General features: G+C 37.6%; 3 protein-coding genes across 4 annotated transcripts in view; 1 reads left to right on the forward strand and 2 right to left on the reverse strand.

Annotated features, from left to right (window-relative positions):
- The window catches only part of LOC143914530 (uncharacterized), a 98,231-nt gene extending 83,053 nt beyond the window's left edge, over nucleotides 1–15,178 (reverse strand). Inside the window, exon 1 of the mRNA XM_077434793.1 lies at nucleotides 14,409–15,178. Coding sequence (XP_077290919.1) covers nucleotides 14,409–15,008 — 600 coding nt within the window. The 5' untranslated portion in view covers nucleotides 15,009–15,178. The remainder of the gene's footprint in view (nucleotides 1–14,408) is intronic.
- Prp6 (pre-mRNA processing factor 6) lies at nucleotides 731–7,327 on the reverse strand. Of its 2 annotated transcripts, none has more exons than XM_077434994.1 (18): nucleotides 7,163–7,327; nucleotides 6,963–7,022; nucleotides 6,767–6,890; nucleotides 6,572–6,702; nucleotides 6,221–6,480; nucleotides 6,058–6,122; nucleotides 5,791–5,986; nucleotides 5,518–5,711; nucleotides 5,173–5,443; nucleotides 4,971–5,107; nucleotides 3,432–3,509; nucleotides 3,139–3,355; nucleotides 2,899–3,062; nucleotides 1,845–2,021; nucleotides 1,477–1,610; nucleotides 1,256–1,406; nucleotides 1,068–1,178; nucleotides 731–998 (listed from the first exon to the last, which is right to left on the reverse strand). In XM_077434994.1, exons 1-18 carry the CDS (start codon nucleotides 7,312–7,314, stop codon nucleotides 774–776), a joined length of 2,847 nt encoding a protein of 948 aa, XP_077291120.1. In that variant the 5' UTR covers nucleotides 7,315–7,327; the 3' UTR covers nucleotides 731–773. The 2 variants fall into 2 exon arrangements, with proteins under 2 accessions (XP_077291120.1, XP_077291122.1); XM_077434996.1 differs by having other exon boundaries at nucleotides 5,518–5,705; nucleotides 5,785–5,986; nucleotides 7,163–7,299.
- A 930-nt stretch (nucleotides 15,179–16,108) lies between the features above and the next one.
- Nucleotides 16,109–17,068, forward strand: LOC143914532 (pre-mRNA-splicing factor Syf2). The gene has a single exon (XM_077434794.1). The coding sequence runs from the start codon at nucleotides 16,262–16,264 to the stop codon at nucleotides 16,946–16,948; it is 687 nt and encodes a 228-aa protein (XP_077290920.1). The 5' UTR covers nucleotides 16,109–16,261; the 3' UTR covers nucleotides 16,949–17,068.
- The last annotated feature ends 217 nt before the right edge of the window (nucleotides 17,069–17,285 follow it).

The following is a 17,285-nucleotide window of genomic DNA, read 5'->3' on the forward strand; positions in this document are numbered from 1 at the left end:
AACTGAAACTGATGCAAGAATATTGGCCAGTAAAATGTAAAGATGATTAATTTAAAGATTTGTTGGCCTTAACATATCACCAAATAAGATAAAATTATAAATAAATTCACACATAGTACAGTGATGATGTAATCCAATGCTAAGAAAGCCCAATAAATGGTACCATCAAGCGGAGAAAAAATATTTCTTAACCCTTCGCCCGCGGCAATAAATATAGCGAATTTGGCAATCGAGTTTTCGACCTTAAATATAGATATTAATATTTACTCAAGTAACCAGATATGTTAATTAACACATAAAGTATTATTTTAAACAATAAAATACATATTATATCTCGTAGTTTTGGATTAATTGTCAAATAATCATTCTTCATAATTGCGTGAAGACGTGACGTTACATAAACGAGGTTTCGGTATGGTTCCACAAAAAACTAATTTTGACTGGTATATATTCATTTTAAGCAAATTGAATAGATGGCATTCAACTCTCACTAATATATTCAACCAATTTTGAACCTTAAAACAGTTGAAATAGGCGCATATAAGGCTCAAAGTCCCGTGCAAAGTTCAGAAATTCTATGGAAGACAGCCGCGCTACAGACTTGTCGCCCAAAGCTTCCATAGAAGACGGACGCGGGCAAACGGTTAAGTAGACTATAGTTTTGGTAACTAGAAAAATAAAACTGATAGAAACTCAAAAGGCAAAACACAACAAATGATAAAAATAAAAAGACCATTAACAGACTTATAGTAATTTATTCAATTTCAGATAATTTACGACGGTATAGGTAGTTCTTTGGCAACTAATAACAATATTTGCTCTACGTTTAAACACCAATTTGCAATATTTTTAGAAACGCTACACCAGTATTCGCCGTGATGAGGTTCAGCCGCTTTGCACCGATTCTTTACATCCTCTTGAAGGGCCTCCGTGCCATGCATAACTTCGAATTTATAATAGTACGCCCACGCATCGCCAAAATCAGGATCGATTTTCAACTGCAACAAAAAATTCGATGTACCCTCTATACATGTATATATTACAATTAACATTTGGAGTTCACTAACAGTTCGGTTGAACCAATCCCTGCATTTTTGATTTTTCCGCTCGCACCAGAACAACTTGGACACGGCGAGAAGTACATAAGCATCATGTTCACATTTTTTCAATGCATCCACCTATTAAAATATACAGAATGAGAACACAATTTCAATACAACTATGATTAATTAATCTTTACTAAATAAAAAACATACACTTTTTGTTTTACGTTGCGGCCTTGATTCCAAGAAGATGGCTTCAGCCCACAGAATTCCTGAATTGGGACATTCTTGTAAAGCTCTCGCCATTAAAGAATTGGCTATTTCATTTTGTTTTCCTCTGATTTCCACCCGAATTGCTTCTAACCTATAAATACACCAATTTTAATAAAAATTTTGCATCACGTTAGATAGAACCAAGTTCGAAATAAACCGACCACAATTCAGGTACTTTTGCATTCCGCAACCTAGCTTTTTCAAGAACTGATCTGGTTTTCGTAATAAGACCACGCTTTTCTTCTAATGCCGATAGTAAAGTCCACAACGGTACAGAAGATGAATTTTTCTTAAGCTGAAATACATCAAAAATAATATTGAGCATATGAAAGTTTATTTTTAGCACCAGACCAGTCTTAGAAAAACATATATTAAATGAGACTTGAACCATTACTTATACTTTCAGTGAAGCTGTGAATCTGTCAACTAGTTGTAATCATACAACATCAACTCATTAATGATACATTTTCTAAGATCTTGGAGCAGGTCTGCCATATTTGTCAATGAAAATCAATTACAACCAACGTACCCCTGTATTGTATGTGCTATGAGCATCATCATACTTCTTGAGTTGTTCTTCAATTTGTCCTTTCATCATCACCAATTTGGGAAAGTCGGGGTATATTTTTATGGCCTCATCCAATAGATCCAACGCAACGTCTAGGTTGTCTAAAGCCCATTCCAATTTCGCCGATTTCATCATAACCTGAAATTAAACATATAAATATACAATGTTTAACATACTGTAACATGGGAACACGGGAGAGAATATTCGCTATCTAAGTGCATTAGGGGGTGAACAATAGAGACCCCCGGATTAAGCTAACGGGACTCAGTAAGTGCCCGCTAGAATTCTCAGAACCGGGGCGAGTGCGTGTGACCTGCCAGGGTAGATATACGTGCCTACACAATACACATCAATGGGTCAGGGAAGCTGTGATGGGCAACTTGTCCTTTATATAGAGGTACACACAATAGAGCAGATTATGCTAGAGTGAGCGCTGGATCCGTGTGGATCTCCTGAATCGTATTCACCCATTTTTATTTTGTAATATAAGTACTTATATTACAAACATCGATAAAAAATTGTTTATCTACAGTATCATAGAGCCATCTATGGACAAATTCGATGATACTAATATGTACGTACATACATTTTACAGCGTGGGTAGCATATTTATGTATAATATTGTAACGTGGGAACATGAGAGCGAGTATCCACTGTCTAAATGCATTCGTGGGTGAATAATAAAGACCCCGGATTAGGCTAACGGGACTCAGTAAGTGCCCGAACAAAGGATACGCCGGAATTCTCCCCTGGGCGAGTGCGTGTGTGAAAAATACTAGGGTAGACTTTTAAGTGCCCAGACAATAGACACACTAATGGATCGGGGAAGCTGTCCTGTGCAACTTGCCCTTTATAAGGAGGTACACACATTCGCTCAGATAGTTCTGGAGTGAGCGGTGGTTCCATGTGGACTTCCTGAATCGTTAAATAGATGCTGTGAAGCGACTTTGACCCTTCATTTTGATCCTGAACCCACCCCTAGGCAATAATGCATATAATAGCATTGAAAGCATACCCTCGGAGTAGGAGCTGATGCTCTAGCTTTGGCGAGCAACCGCCTAGCTCGGTCATATTCTTGATTTTCACTCTCTAGCTTAACGGCCGCCAACCAGATCTCTTCTGAATTAGGATTAGCTTGAAAAGCCAACGATAAAATTCCACGAGCAGCCGGTACGTCTCCTATACGCGAACAATAAAAATCATTGAAATCCCAAAACAATGAAATCAATTCATATTGCAAATATAAAAATACTACCGGCCATCCATTTAGACTTGGCGCCCATCAGCCATAGTACTTCCGATTTGGGACAATGTGCTACAGCCCTTTGCAGCAGCGCTTCTAAGCTTGCCCTCGTACCTTTCAGACGTTCCAAGTGGGCTGCCCTCAACCAAATCGACTTCTTCGACGGGAACACACTGAGAGCGTGACCGTATACGGCTCTCGCACATTCAAACGCTGCTTGATTAGCACACTAAACAAAAAAGCAAATATTTAATACACACAAAACAATGAAATGGATTTATATTACATCGACACAATACACTTACATGATCGGCATCTTCCATCCAAGTGTGTTTCTGGTCTTCTTGCTCGACTCCATGTCCTATTATGGCGCGTACTATGACCTGTAAATCAAAATTCAGTATGTAGGGGAAACATTACATGTAAATTATTGCTAGCAATGGAACAGTATTCAATATCTGGCACTCATATGAGAAAGGAATAACGATTGAGAGCTATACATATATACATTTTATTTATTTTTTACATACATACATCATATGTGCCATGACAGGAACTACCCCAAGGTGACCCATATGGTTATATTCATTTTTGTAAATAAGTACTGTTGCGTAGGGGTGGGTTTAGGATTAAAAATCCAAGGCCAAAGTCGCTTCACAGCATTTATTCAACGATCCCAGAAGTCCATACGGAACCACCGCTCACTCCAGAATAATCTGAGCGGCTGTGTGTACGTCCTTATAAAGGACAAGTTGCACATCACAGCTTCCCCGATCCATTAATGTGTCTATTGTCTAGGCACTTAAAGGTCTACCCTGGCGAGTGTATTGTTTACGCAAGCACTCGCCCAGATCTGTGAGAACTCCAGCGTATTTTTTGTTCGGGCACTAACTGCGTCCCATTAGCCTAATCAGGGGTCTCTATTGTTCACCCACGAATGCAATTAGACAGTGGATACTCGCTCTCATGTTCCCACGTTACAGTACTAACCATTTTTCAAACAAAAAGGAAAACTATAGAATACAAATAGAGACATCTATGAACAATCAACAAGCATTTAAAATTCGAAATGCTAATAACTCGGATTTGCGAGAAACTGAGGGGGAGGAAACCGATTTATTGGATGTGTCACAACAATTAGGCTATAAAAATCGGAAAATTCTAACAGGAAACAATCATAAGACCTCAAGGTATTTGGCTGAAACTTGAACCCACGACTGAATGAATCTACTGGTATGTTTACCAGCAGCGTGGACTTTCGAATATAGTGGTCAAGGGATCGAGTTCCACTAGTTGCTGCTGGCCAGACCCTGGTTTGTGACCCCAGGTCGATCGTTTCCTATCAGATTTTGCCAATTTATCTAATTTTCATTGAAACGGTTCCAACAAATTAGCAACCTTTATCCTCCATTTCTCGCAATTTTCGAGTTTTCAACATCCCAAAATTCGATAATTGGTATAAAAATGCTGCAAATTTTAAGTTTTCCAGCATCTCCGAATTAAATGGTTCATATATAAAAAAAATGCTTCGAAAATGTAATTTTATTAAAAATTTATACATAGATGTCTCTATGCTGCTTTGTTAAAATTATTCTATGTAAAAAAAAATTATATCGATGTTTGTAATTGGCCAGAAAGGTGCATTGGGCTTTACCTGTTAGGCTTTTCTGGTATATCTATATATGTAAAATAAAATAAAAAATATATATAATAGTTCTATCAATGCAATACGTTGTGGCTATGAACAGTGATGCTAATTTTGTATGGAATCACCTTATCAGATAGAATTGGATAGAATCAATCTTTCCGTTGTGCAAATGAGTACCAAATCAATACATATATACCTGACAAGTTTGAGTGGCTCCTGATTTTTCAGCTTCGACAGCTTCTTTGAACCAATGCTCTCTGTTGATTTCAACACCGTTGGCGCTTAGAGAAGTAATAGCGCGGTCGATAATCTTCTCCACCATATTAATATTCCCTAAAAAATACCTACATTAATATGATGCGAATAAAATCACATTACAAAAATTTACAATATAATACCATTGGCTTCTTCTAACTTAGCAGCCGTGACCCAAATCTGTCTATCAGTTGGTACGTTCTCTCTCGCCTTATTCAAAACTTTCCGAGCGTTCTCGTACGACTCCAATCTAGCGAGGGCGAGCCACAATTCAACACTGGTCGGACAACATTCCACAGCTCGAGACAGTAAGATTCTAGCGTCCTCTGGATTCTCCAGCTCGACGGCTGCCTTCCACAAACGCACTGAATTCGGTATGTGCTCCAGAGCTTTGCGAAAAACGCGCCTTTTTGCCTAATCAAATACACAACGATACATTACATCCCAAATAATAACACACACTATTTAATAACAGCCGTGTTTATTACCTTAGTCTCTTGTTCTAAGTCGGCAGCTTTAATCCAAACCCGGACACTAGTCGGAACGTGACGAGCGGCTTGAGCTATAACAGCACGTGCCGTGTCTCTAGGTTGGAGCCTGGCAGCTTCCAACCAGAGTTCTTCGCTGCTCGGATTCACTTCGCAACCTTTCATTATGAGATTACGAGCCGACTGCACTTTTCCTGTATTAAACGAATAAATATATTAAACCTTATATTTGCCAATCTATTACATTACATTCGATTAGTATTTAACACTTGCCGGTGACTTCTTCTAAACGAGCACTGGCAATCCAGGCTGGAGGATGGTTTGGATTCGTTTCTCGCACCGATTTAAGTAAAAGCCTGGCTTTTTTAATGTCATTAATATCACCTCCGTATGTCGGAATCATGGACTGCAAATCGGTCAAGTAACCTTTTGGATCGACGACTGTTTGACCGGTTACTGAATCGGATACCTAATATTGATTGGATAAGACTTTTAGTAACAGTACGATTAATGTTTAATTATATTTAATGAATTAAAAACCTGAGATAGTTTCACGTTCATTAAAGTATTCCGAGCTTGTCCAATTTTTCTGAGATCCATATCACCTAAAAATTAGCATAAAAACAATAATTATTATATCTTCAGCATGAGCTGCATGAAGAGTTTCTGCTAATGGAATTCACACTGTCATATAAAAACATACCTGTAGGTGTGAGCATTCCTGGTGTCATTACTCCAGGATTCATCGAAGCCAAGCCGGAAGTGGGATCAAGGGACGATGCAGAATCTCCGCCAAGATTCCGAGAAAGAACACTGTCTGGTAAAGGAGTGAATTTTTCTGCGCGCGGATTACGTTGTTTACGATTACGAGCGTCGCCGACTTCTGGAATAGCAGCCCATTCATCTTCAGACACCGACACGAGTTCTCGTTTTAAGTCGGAAAATTGCTGCTGAATCTTAGGTCTATGAAAACACGAGAGAATTATTTTTATTTGTGCATCGAATGATACAAAAGTAAGAAGAGGTTAGTAATAAATGAAATTAAAATGCATACCGTTCTTGACGATATCTCTCCAGATCTTCCTTGAGACGCTTCTCTCGATATTCCTTGCGCTTTTCATCCATTCGTTTGTCAATGGCTTCATATATGGCATCCGCTTCTGCATCATCTTTGTCATAAGGATCCTACGGAATAACCGATTTTAAGCAACGTTTTCTTTAAATTAAATATATTTAATGTTGATTGTACCTTTGAAAATAGAGACCCACTGTAACCAGAGAACTCATCGTAATTAGAATCATTCAAATCCTCATCGTCATCCTCTTCTTCATTCTTCTTACGTTTGGCTGGTGGTGGAGCGTGTCTGTCATCACTGAAACAAAATTGAATAAAATTAGTAAGTTGAGACAGAATGGAATATGCACAAAAACGTTGGAGTACGTACGAAACATCGTTGGCATCACGAGCAGGTCCGATATCAGATCTTGTCGTGAATCCAGTGGCACTGAAATAAGGTTTTAAAATAAGGTAAATGACAGTTCTTTAGTAAACAAAAATAGGAATGGTACGACAGTATTCGTTGATAGGTTAGGTTATGAAGTAAAAATGAGACTATGATCAATATGTGTGGCGGTTGAAGATTACCCTCTTCCGACTCCAGCAACATATCCAAGAGGTGCTGGAATGCCCAGGAAGTGCTTCTTATTGCGGTTGACGAGAGCTTGGGGCGGAACCGCCATCGCGTCGCTCTTCGTCCCGCACCTCCCCTCCACTACTTTGACATGAACTTTTACCATAACATTATTTTTTTCGACCATTACTAGTATTAATAATTCACGATTTTTTAGTTCTATTTTTTTTAGTTCGCCGTCGTTCGTTGTCGATCGATGACGCATTCGCACCGTTATTAGCTCTTCCATAAATAATATTTAATTAAAGTACCTAAACGGTCTAAAAAACACAAAAAAATAAAAAAAATAAAAAGATCTGTCAATCAAAGTTTGTTCCTGTTGTGCTATTTTTAATTCGTACTTATAAAATATATTCATAATAATTTCAAAAAATATAAATTCAAGTTTCAAGTGGGTAGTCCATACATTCTCGTTCGCAGAGTGAATTTCATAGATTGTCAACCTTTAGTTCAATTCAATTTGGCAATCATGCAGTGTTGTGCATCTTGTGAAACGCAATTTTCTAATGGAGTTCAATGTGCTAATTGTATGAGGCATTACGATTTTAATTGTGCCAAAATTACTGAAGGCGGCTACAATAAATTGGGAGCTACTAAAAGGGCTACATGGAAGTGTCCACGATGCCGTAATCCACAAAGTCCTCAGTCTTTGACCGAGTCACCTTCGCCGTCATTGGGTACACTACTTACGGAGATCCTGGATATCAAACGTAACATATCATGCCTGCCGTCGCTTGCAGAGGACATAAAAACGATAAAAACTGATATTAGCGACCTCAAAGCTACTTGTGAATTTAACAGTTCAAAGATTATTGAGGCCGAAAATAGGATAAGTGCAGTAGAGGATAAAGTTAAAGACATCGAGTCACTTAAGAATATTGTTGATGTATTACAAAATAAAATCGCAAGCAATGAACAGAGATTAAGGCTCAACAATGTTGAAATAAAAGGAATCCCTTGTAAAAATAATGAAAACGTCTTTAATATTTTTGACTCGATCTCCAAAACTGTAAATTGCAATATTCCAAAATCAGAAATTAATTATATCACTAGAGTTCCCACCCGTACTTCGGATAAACTACTTGTAGTGAGCTTCATCAATAGATATATTAAAGAAGACTTTGTTGCGACTACCCGTAAACACAAGAATCTCACAGTTAATGATATAGGTGTTGGTGTTGATAATACCAAAATCTACATAAATGATCAATTAACCATTGCCAATAAGCAACTTTTGACCAAAACAAAATCCTATGCTAAAGATAAGGGGTTTCAATACGTCTGGGTAAGAAATTCAAACATACTTTTAAGAAAAAACTCCACTTCAAAGATTCTACACATAAAGACTTTGGACGACCTAAAAAAGATTATATAAATATTTTTTCAATGAATAAGCAATCAATTCTAATTTTTTATTCATATTTTTCTTACCTTCTCTTTTATGTGACAATTATATTTACCGATCCTGTTATTCTCTTCTCTATATTTTATATCTACATTTCTTACTTTATTTTTTACTGTATTTTCCACCATATTTTTTACTATATTTTCACTTTTATTAATAATAATTATTTGAATATAAATATTATTATCAAAGAATATACACTAACTAATTCCATATTTTATTTTGCTTATACTTATTTCAATTCAATTGCTATCATCAATAATTGTTGTTTGATAATTGATTCTATATCTTCATTTATAATTACATATACTTGTACATGCAATTACATTTTTTACTGTAATTTCTTCCATACTTTTTGCTCTATTTATAACTATAGTTTCACTTCTATTATTGATTATTGTCTTAATATTAATATTATTGTTAAAGAATATAAACTGGTTAATTCCATTTTTCACTTTGTTAATATATGTTCAGATTCATTTACTACCATCAATGATTATTATTTGAACAATAGTTCTATATCTTTGTTTATAATTATTGATGCATGCTCATTTGTATACATATGTCTATGCTTACCTACGCATGTAGGCTTATACGTCTATCTTTATGCACTCTATCAATTCTACCCATATATTATGGTTTTTGTTTTCTTTATTAATTATTGGTTCTTTCTTATATTTCTGAACGCACTTTATTTTCAATTCTATCATCAATTGTCATCTAAATCATTGTTTATTATTATATTATGAACAAATACTTGCCAAAAAACTATATAATTCGCTTTATTAATTTTATTTTAACTCAATTGGTATCACGAGTGATGGTTTGCTCGGTAATTCCGTATCGCTTCTATGGATGCAAGTATGTATGTGTATATTTATATTCATATACACATAACTGCTGATATTTATGCTTCTAGATATCTACACGTCTATCACTACGTACTCATCAATTGCCAATTCTATTTACGTTTTACAATTTATCTTATTTTTATTACATTGCTATATTTTATTCTGTGTACTTTCCATGTTCCTTATTTCCATGTGCTTTATTTTCCTACTCTATTAATACGTTTCATTTTTATGTTTGCATACATATTGACATGTGTATTTTCGTGTATAATTGTATGTACATATGTGTGTATGTGTTTATATGCATTTGTATATGCACATATATATATGTGTGTGAGTACCTTTTTATTATTTTTCTGAGACCGCTTAATGGATTCTATTAATTTATATTATCAAAATGTACGTGGTCTCCGTACAAAAACTGATATTTTTTTACGAAATATAAACATGTCCAATTATGATATTATTTTGCTTACTGAAACTTGGTTGATGGACACTATAAGTGATCAGGAACTCTTTGATGAAAGATATATAGTGTGGCGAAGAGATCGTAATTATGTTAGCTTAAACCAAATACGTGGTGGTGGTTGCCTTGTGGCAACTAAGCGTGAACTTGGAGTTGTTTCACGTCCAGAGTGGCACTCTTCTGCGGAGGATATCTGGATATCTCTCACTTTACGCAGCACCACTAATCATCGCAACCTTCTCAAATTTCATATATGTGTATTGTATTTATGTTCTGAGAACATAGGTAATTCTTTTAATACTCAACTTACTAATTTTCTTGAAAACATGTCTACTATTTCAACTAACTACCCGGATGATAGATTTTTAATTGTTGGAGATTTCAATCTAAGTAACATCCAATGGTCCCAGGATATCTCCAGAGGAGGACTTATACCTATCAATTCGTTAAGAAGCACCGAAATGACTCTTATTGATGCATTACATTTTTGTAATTTTAAACAATATAATGGAGTACTTAACTTATTCGGCCGTATTCTTGATCTAGTTTTATCAAATGAACATTTGGTAGTAGATGCCTGTTTAGATCCTCTCGTTCCTGAGGATCCTTATCATAAATCTCTGTTAATTACTGCTGATCTAACTTTTTATCGATCACTTAAATCTAAACCTTATACTAGATTCCTTTTTGATCTTGGTAACTATAACGAGATTCAAAATGAATTAAACTCTGTTTCTTGGTCTTATTTACATACTGTTTCTCTTGATGATGCTGTAAATTCATTTTATAATCTTATATATAATTTAAGGGATAAATATATCCCACAGAAACATGTTCAAAGTAGAAAATTTCCCGCTTGGTATACTGCACCCCTAAAAAAAGTCCTGAAGGAAAAGTACAAATTTTTTAAGAAATTCAAAAATTATAACAACCTGGCTGACCATCATACCTTTGTACTATTACGCAATCGGGCAAAAACTTTAGAGAAAGAATGTTTCAAAAATTATATTACTTTAGTAGAAAACGACATTTCCTTGAATCCCAAAGCATTCTGGTCCTACATTAAATCAAGGAACAAAAACAACGTCCTACCTCATATTCTGTATCATGGTGACATTACTGCTGATACGGGGGTGGACATTTGTAATTTGTTTTCTTCCTTCTTTTACTCGACGTTCCTTAAACCGGTCTCTAATCAATCGACTTCCTCTTATCCCTTACCAACCAACGTCTGTTCTGTCACATCTTCCTCTGAAATTGGATCAATTGAAATTCGAAGTGAAAAAGTATTAAATATTTTGAAATCAACTGATATTCATAAAACAACAGGCCCAGATTTAATTTCTCCAATTTTTATCTCAAAATGTGCTGAAAGCCTAACTTTACCACTAACCATTATCTATAAAAGATCTATTAGTGAGGGCCTTGTACCTTGTATCTGGAAATCAGCATTCATATCTCCTGTACATAAGAAAGGAAAAAAAAACGAAATTTCCAATTACAGGCCTATATCAAAGCTATGTATATTTGCTAAGATATTAGAAAAATTAGTGTACGACCAACTTTTTCCAGCTATCTCGCAATCTCTTAGTATGCAACAACATGGTTTTCAGAAAGGACGCTCAGTTACAACAAATTTACTACTATTTAATGATTTCGTTACTAATGCCATGAACGATCGGTCTCAGGTTGATACTATATATACAGATTATAGTAAGGCATTTGACAAGATTGATCACGATATTCTCCTTGAAAAACTCTTACAGATCGGTATTCATGGTGATCTCTATAGATGGTTCACCTCATACATTACGCGTCGATCACAGGCTGTCTCATTAAATGGATTTATATCGAAATGGATGAATATTCCTTCTGGTGTTCCACAAGGCTCCCTCTTGGGACCTCTATTATTCAATATTTTCATCTTCGATATTGAAAAATGTTTTCAGAATTCAAATGTACTATTATTTGCTGATGATATGAAGATTTTCAAGAGAATAGACAACCGAAATGATGCTTTGGCCCTACAAGATGATTTGTTCAGACTAGAGGCTTATTGCAGCATAAATAAGTTGGAAATTAATGTAGCAAAATGCTCCTGCATAACCTTCACCAGAAAACTATGTCCAGTTGACTTTCCTCATTCAATTAACGGACATAGACTCACAAGGGTATCGGAAATTAGGGATTTGGGAGTCTTTTTAAACTCTGATCTATCCTTTAGTAAACATATTGACAATGTTGTAGCTCGAGCGTCGAAGGCCCTCGGGTTCGTCATCCGGTCCTCCAAATGCTTTACTTCTATAAAATCATACAAAATACTATATTGTGCATACGTAAGAAGTATTGTTGAGTTTGCATCCCAAGTTTGGAACCCAGATTACTCTGGTGCAAGAGACAGATTGGAGCGCATTCAGAAGAGATTCCTGAGGTACGTCAGTAGCCGTTTTGGATTAACCTATACTTCCTATGAAGATGCTTGTAGGTGTCAGCATCTACTTCCTCTTGTCAAAAGAAGGGAGATAGCTGACATCTCAACAATTTTGAACATCCTTAACGGCTCGATTGACTGTCCTCAATTATTGAGCAGACTATCATTGCGTGTACCAAATAGAATGACTAGATGTAATGAGCTCCTTTACATACCTAATACTTTTTCTAATTATGGAAGAAGCTCATTCATCTGGCGTGCAAGCTCCACCGTCAACACACTAATCTTAACAATTTCTATGTTTGACTTATTTAATATTAATGCTATACAAGCTAGAGTAATTATTGCAAATTTGTTTTTCGATGATTAATTTTAATGAAAGTTTATGATTATGATTATGAATTTTTATTTTGATGTATTTATTTTGTCTTTTTGTTTTTTGTTATATATTATATTTTTTATATTATTTCATAATTTTTATCATATTATTATTCTTATTATTCTGATATTTTTATTATACTGTTATTTCTATTTTTTTTCTTTTTTTGTTTTCTTTAACTATCTTACTCTTTTATCATTTTTGTTTCTTATTTTAAATGTTTGAGCTTTTCTTTTTTTACCTATATGTGAAAATTATTAATGGTTTACTTAACATAATTATATTTTTTTTTACTATCAATCTAATAAACTGTAAACTGTAAATTTTCCAAATAAATAAAATAAAAATAAAAAATAAATAAATATCAAATTCTACATTATGTCACACGGTATTAATACAATACCATTCATCGCTATTTACATGTTTTTATTATTTGAAAACTATTCTGTTATTTTAGTGCAACGAACGGGCGTAACAAGCACACACACATACTGGAGACGCTACACAAGAAACCAAGTTCATGAAGAGATTTTCTCCGCAATAAGACAATAGTGGCCTTCACTAATATATATGCAAGATACATAGACATGTAAAATCAAAGAAAATTTCATATTGGTTTTTTGATGCTGCAAACTGAAAAATGTTCTCGATTTTATAAATTTATGTAAAAATCTATTCTTAAGATACTTTGCCTACAACACACAATAATATGGGCAAGCTGATTATTCCGCAAAAAGCGATCAATTATGGGTTCGGTGATTATTCCGCAAAAAGCGATCTCGCGCACGTCACTAAGATCTCAATCACGGAACATCTGGTACTCGAGTTTTCGTTAATACAATTTTTTTCGGGTGCTAGATGTTCCGTGATCGAGATTTTAGTGACGTGCGCGAGATCGCTTTTTGCAGAATAATCACCAAACCCATAATATGTGTGTGTGTATGACATATGTTTGTTGCGCCTATATAACAGAGAACACCAATATTTTTATTAATTTTATAATTCGCACGTCACCACAAAAATTTTCAACTGAAAAATTAGACGAAGAAGACGTCTATTTGTTTGAATCCTATCTGATAATATAATATACATAATTGATAAATTATGATACCACATATTGATCTTAAATGATTAAATAACGATTGACATTTTATATTGGTCACTTAAATAACTGAACTTAAAATTCATTAATAGTCATATCATTATCAATTATTATTTTTTTATTTATTTCATTGTGCCTTCAGCTTTATTACATAGTATATATTTATGGAGTCTACCTCACGGGACCGAAAGTGAAAACGTCGAAAAAGCAAAAATCGGAAGGCAAAGATTAAAAATCGAAAGATCAAAAAAAAGGGTGCATGTTAAACGGTACTATGTATATATAATATATGGAGGATGAACGAATGAGACGACTGGCATGTTAATGCACGTGTTTATTATATGACAGCTGGAGACAGAGTGAGTAGTAGCTCTCCGAACCCAGCCGGGTTGGTCCCCACTCGCAGGAAGGCAACCAAACTCGACCATGTCGTATAAGCGAGCCGCCACATCACTCCCCCCCCAGCATCAGCGATACCAAAATTACAAGGAAACAAATTTTACAAAAGAAAAAAAATTGTTGTTACACAAAGAGAAAAAATTATTACGTGGGGAGAAAAAAAAAATGTTGACGTGGGTCATCCGCTGTGTACATAGGTGTACCGCCCTGAATGGTCGGTAGATTCGAGGGCGGTGACGTCGCGAGCAGGACGGTGGGTGGTCCGCTGGTCGCGCGATGCGATGCTGCGGCGGCGGCGCTCTTCCGAGGCTGATGTCGGTTGGTGGGGCGGCGGGGGCGGCAGGGGCATCGATGTGGTTGATGATACTCCGAGCTGGACTGTGAGTCGTTGTGGCTCGTGGAGGTGTTGTAGCGCTACCGCCCGTCTCGGCGTGACGACGCTCGTGGGGACGGACGGGGCCTTGATGATGATGATGATGATGGTGCTGAGGTGGTGTATGTCTTGTGGTGCTGGATGACCGTTCTATGTGTAGTGGATCGCGCATGACTCCACATCCAGCTGTCAAGATCGTCGTCTCATTCGCTCCCCCATTTTTAAAGCACCTGTCATCGACGTTGGCTGGACTCCAGTCGTAGGTAGGTAGGTAGGTAGGTAGCCGTGTCTGCTCGTTTATTGTCACCCGCGGGCCGCGACGCGTGTTGATGGCGATGGGGGCGCGGCGGGTAGCTTCTCCCGCCTGACTCGGCGAGGCAGGGATGAGCGGCATGTTGAAATTGATCGAGGCTGCGTGGCTCGATGTCGGGGGTCACCAGTATGGAGGATGAACGAATGAGACGACTGGCATGTTAATGCACGTGTTTATTATATGACAGCTGGAGACAGAGTGAGTAGTAGCTCTCCGAACCCAGCCGGGTTGGTCCCCACTCGCAGGAAGGCAACCAAACTCGACCATGTCGTATAAGCGAGCCGCCACATCTATATATCAGTGGCATGCGGTGAAATTATCTCTCTTTTTGTCACACAGCCTTGTTTAATGTGCGCGCGCAGGATACGGGAGGAAAAGCCTTTTCCTCTTGTACGATAGCTTCAGCAGCTGTAATGTGTGTATATGTATGGGTGACCAGCGGCCGTGTGTGTTTGTCGTCGTCTCGATCAGCTTGCTCTGGAACGGTGCGGGGTGGGGGAATTATACAAAAGAGTAACGGTTATGATCTCGTTTTTATTGATGAATAGATGGCGCGCCGGGGAGTTTCTCGGCGCCTGTGCCCCTTTATGGCGGAGGCTGTGGATTGAGTAGGCTGTGGCTGGTCAGAAAGGGTAGACCAGCCACGCCAAGACCTTCTCGGTCGGAGTCTCACGAGCGTCTGAGAGCTCGCCGTGTTCAAGGCTTGGGTCGAACACGTGGTCGAGTATAGTCGGTAGACATAGTCGGTGAGGCACGACTATGGAAGAAGCCATACTCCTTCTATTATGGAGGGCTTCTATGATGCCAATGAGCGCTCGCCGTGATCGCTTGGGCGGATCACGGGGCCAGAGTTCGGGGCTTAGTTCGAGGCCGGCTTTTACGAGGGACGCTGCATCTGGCGGTCCGCGCCGGGATCACCGGGCGCCGGACCCACGGGAGAATCTAGCACGACTGACAGATGATCAGAGTAAAAGGGAGAAAACAAAAGCCGAAGCCGTAAGAGGACAACCAACGGCCATGAGGGGTTTTGGCTCGGACACCTCTTGTTCCTGTTGTATCCTGCTCGCGCAAATTAAGTGAGGATGTACGACGGGGGGGAGAGAGAGTTTTACCACACGCCACTAATATATATACTAACCGTTTTTCATATGTATGCATGATAAACGAATATTTTCGACTTTTACACGGTCACCCGTATTTATGGTCTTATTTTGGCATTTTAATATTTGTATTTCGTATAATAATACTGTTACGACCAAAGCGAGCATAGTGTGACGACGTCTGTCACTTTGTTTGGGAATTTGACGTTCTACGCTTGTGTAGCAATTGTCAATATGGAGAGCGGCGATCAAAAAATGTCTATTCGACAGAAGCATTTGGCTTTACAAGCACGTTTGGCTCAGCTGCGTACGGCTCGACACGAAGCCCGCAAGGACAATCACAAGGAAGTAGTGGCCGAGGGCGCCCGTGACAACCTACCCAAAAACCACGAGGCTCTTCAAAGACGCGCCGATTGGATCTTAAAAGACGAGGAGCAGAAACGGGAAGCGGCCGAAAGGGGCGAAGATCCGCGGCGCGCCGCCCTTTTAAATGTGACCGCCACAGATGCTGAGCGCGCTTTGCGTTCCAAAGCCAGCAAAAACCCCGACGAAGGCTTCTCCACGTACGAGCAAGCCACCATTCGCCAGCACAAGCGCCTCGTCAAGAACATGAAGGTGATGGATAAGGACGAATACGAACGGTGCAAACAGAAATACGGCGCCGCTTTCTACGGAGGGGCCGACGTGATACTCCACGGAATGCACCAGGATAAGAAGGAGGCCGTCGATAATATGGTGCAGGATCTCGAACAGCAGATTTCCAGGAGACAGAAGTACTCCAGGAGGAGGACGCACAATGACGACGCAGATATCGATTATATCAATGAAAGGAACGCCAAGTTCAATAAGAAACTTGAAAGATTCTACGGTGAACACACCGCAGAAATTAAACAGAACTTGGAACGTGGAACTGCAATTTAAATGTTTCACTCACTTATTCAAATTTTATCTTATTTTCAAATATTACTTCACACTAATTATATTGTAATTGTAAGGATCTATGTAATTAAATAAAAATATATGTATAAACACGTAATTGAATGACTTAATTTATTTATTCCATACATTTTCAAGTATCGGCACTAAGTTTTAAATAAAGCACATAGTGCTAGTTTACAACGAAAATCCAATAACTGTATGAACAACCATTTTCAGTAAATTGACAATGAACCAATTTACCACCAACTTCTGTGTTCTCTATCTGAACATTTGACTTTATAATTTCAAAAAGTAGGTCAAATTGTAGATTTTTCTTTGT

Source organism: Arctopsyche grandis, chromosome 7 (genome assembly GCF_051622035.1).
Source record: "Arctopsyche grandis isolate Sample6627 chromosome 7, ASM5162203v2, whole genome shotgun sequence".
Lineage (NCBI taxonomy): Eukaryota > Metazoa > Arthropoda > Insecta > Trichoptera > Hydropsychidae > Arctopsyche > Arctopsyche grandis.

Bases quoted from the DNA above. Each gene is read 5' to 3' on its own strand.
- Prp6 (XM_077434994.1), bottom strand. From the start codon at position 7,314: ATGGTAAAAGTTCATGTCAAAGTAGTGGAGGGGAGGTGCGGGACGAAG. The intron at 6,703-6,766 runs GTACAATCAACA...GTTATTCCGTAG, and splicing joins GTGGGTCTCTATTTTCAAAG to GATCCTTATGACAAAGATGA. The intron at 3,063-3,138 runs GTAGTATTTTTA...GTTCGCGTATAG, and splicing joins CAAGTCTAAATGGATGGCCG to GAGACGTACCGGCTGCTCGT.
- LOC143914532 (XM_077434794.1), top strand. From the start codon at position 16,262: ATGGAGAGCGGCGATCAAAAAATGTCTATTCGACAGAAGCATTTGGCT.